Source organism: Magallana gigas, chromosome 6 (genome assembly GCF_963853765.1).
Source record: "Magallana gigas chromosome 6, xbMagGiga1.1, whole genome shotgun sequence".
In the NCBI taxonomy this organism is placed as follows: Eukaryota; Metazoa; Mollusca; class Bivalvia; order Ostreida; family Ostreidae; genus Magallana; species Magallana gigas.
Genome location: NC_088858.1, coordinates 18,765,217 through 18,767,403, shown reverse-complemented (window position 1 = coordinate 18,767,403; position 2,187 = coordinate 18,765,217). Strand labels below are relative to the sequence as shown.

General features: G+C 31.1%; 1 protein-coding gene across 1 annotated transcript; it reads left to right on the top strand.

Annotated features, from left to right (window-relative positions):
• Window positions 1-401: 401 nt before the first annotated feature.
• LOC105346148 (uncharacterized) lies at window positions 402-1,978 on the top strand. The gene is made up of 5 exons (XM_011454615.4): window positions 402-603; window positions 709-797; window positions 1,253-1,355; window positions 1,443-1,546; window positions 1,742-1,978. The coding sequence occupies exons 1-5, from the start codon at window positions 495-497 to the stop codon at window positions 1,898-1,900; spliced, it is 564 nt and encodes a 187-aa protein (XP_011452917.2). The 5' UTR covers window positions 402-494; the 3' UTR covers window positions 1,901-1,978.
• The last annotated feature ends 209 nt before the right edge of the window (window positions 1,979-2,187 follow it).

Below are 2,187 nucleotides of genomic sequence, written 5' to 3'. Positions count from 1 at the left end.
GAATCTTTTAATCTGGATTTTACACACATTGTTATTTTTTTATTTTATATCATGTTTTAAATTAAAAACTAACTTAAACTTTAAGGTACGACAAAAGTAAAAAATATTTTTTTTTTAATTCATTTAGTTTACCCAAGTAAAAATACAGAAAAAGTAGTTTGAATTGAACACAATGTACACTACATTTTCAGTTACTGGTTTTTTTTAATGGAGCCAGGAAATATATTTTGTTTAAAGTTTCAAACCGCAATCCAATTACATAAGGGATCTTTGATTTACTGCACTAAGTTAACCACTTTATAACGATTATATAACGACCGTATTCGCGCACCTGTCGAATGTGAAATTGATTGGTGTCTGCAATTTTAATTATACATTAGGCTTGACCCGTAGTAAAGAACATGACAGTTATGTTTTAATTCTTTACAGCCGCCCGTCTATATAAACAAAAATGAAACATACAACCGCAGGATTTCATTTGTCTTAATCTAAAAATGCTTCTTGTCCTCGCCATTTTAACGATATTGCTTGAATTTGAGGAAATTATATCTTGTCAACCAAAGGTTTTACACAGACAGCAACTCTTCTGCAGTTCTGATTATGGTATTTAATGGAAAAATTATTTCATATCAACTCATCGATGGATATTATCTAAAATTTTGAAGCCTAATTAGACGCGTTGGATATAGTTGTTACTTTCTCTTCCAGTATTTCAGGTACAAACAGAAGGAGTGGCAAACAAAGGAGATGACTTATTTGAGCGATTTTACCGTGTCTCTGTCATAGATTCTTATAAGGTAAACTCAGTTTATATTAAAAATTAATGTGTAACTAAACTTTTGAAGCTAGGAAATTGTTCGTAAGAACTGAACTTAAAAATTTTGAAAGAAACATTTGTTATAGTTTCATATAACACATTCCAATAGGGATTAGATTGTAATAAACGAATCGGATTCAGGTTTTTTTTTACAATTCAACATTTTCTCTTGCTTTAACCTACATATTTCATTATGCGACATCTCATTACTTATGTATTTCTAATGATATTACAAAAGCTTCATTGCTTCAGTGGAAATGTTGTGGTTTTTGTTATCAGAAATAACAAATGTGCCAATTAAGAATAATTACATAAGGTTGAGGGGCTAAATATAAGTATGAGCAAGTTAATCTGAATTATTTTTTAACTACGATTAGAGGGTGCAAGTGTGTAAAATTTTGTTGATATATTATTGTCATTTTGACATTTCTGCAGGGAAGTATAGGTACTGACTTTGATGGAACAGTAACAGGAAATGGATTCTTTATGTCTTGCGGTCCTCAAATATTGAAAAAGGGATCTAAATATTTAATTTACGGTAATTTGCAGTTCTAACTCATTTTAACAGTACTGTTGTGAATTATGGGCATAAATGTTTATTGTTTATTTTATTGTTTTATTCCAGCATACGTTTTTAATAATGACATTCGAATTCGTGAGTTCTACAACATGACCGATATCACAAAGACCGATTTAGAGTTATTTCAGAAATACGACTGCCATTGTGAGGTACCAAACGCTTTAACATTAAACATCATTATAAAATTTATGATTTTATGAAATTTAAATCTGAAAATAACCCCCCCCCCCCAAAAAAAAAACCCCCAAAAAACAGAGAAATAAATAACTACAGAAATAATAAAACATATGAGGAGGTTATCAAGATTTTTTAATTTAATTTTTTTGTTTTTTGTTTTTTGTTAGATTGTTGCTGACAAGGATGGTATTATACTTCAACATCTGAAACATTCTGGTAAATGTTCATCTCCTATTCCTGGTAGCAGCAAATGTTCCTACAGAAGAGGTTATTGTCGACGAAACCAGGAAGGCGTGTGTCAATGGCAGGTCCTTAATCCTTGTTGAAATGTTATACTGGACGATTTTTTAAACACTTTTTTTTCTTGTTTTTGTTATCATATTACTTTATTTTCATAAATAAATGAAAGAAAACAAACCTACCTGTGTTGTGTAAAATGTTTTTTACGCGTGGGGGAAAGTTACATCAGTTACGTTTTCAGCTAAAAACCTGTAACCCCCCCCCCCCCCCCCCCCCCGCTCCGCGAGTTCAAAAAATCGATAAAATTAGAGTTTTCAAGAACAAGAATGAATACCGATAATTACAGGTAACAATTACTAGTTGAACGCGACAA

Coding starts and splice junctions, on each gene's coding strand:
- LOC105346148 (XM_011454615.4), top strand. CDS start 495: ATGCTTCTTGTCCTCGCCATTTTAACGATATTGCTTGAATTTGAGGAA. Junction 604..708: donor CTTCTGCAGTTCTGATTATG/GTATTTAATGGA, acceptor TTTCTCTTCCAG/TATTTCAGGTACAAACAGAA. Junction 1,547..1,741: donor AATACGACTGCCATTGTGAG/GTACCAAACGCT, acceptor GTTTTTTGTTAG/ATTGTTGCTGACAAGGATGG.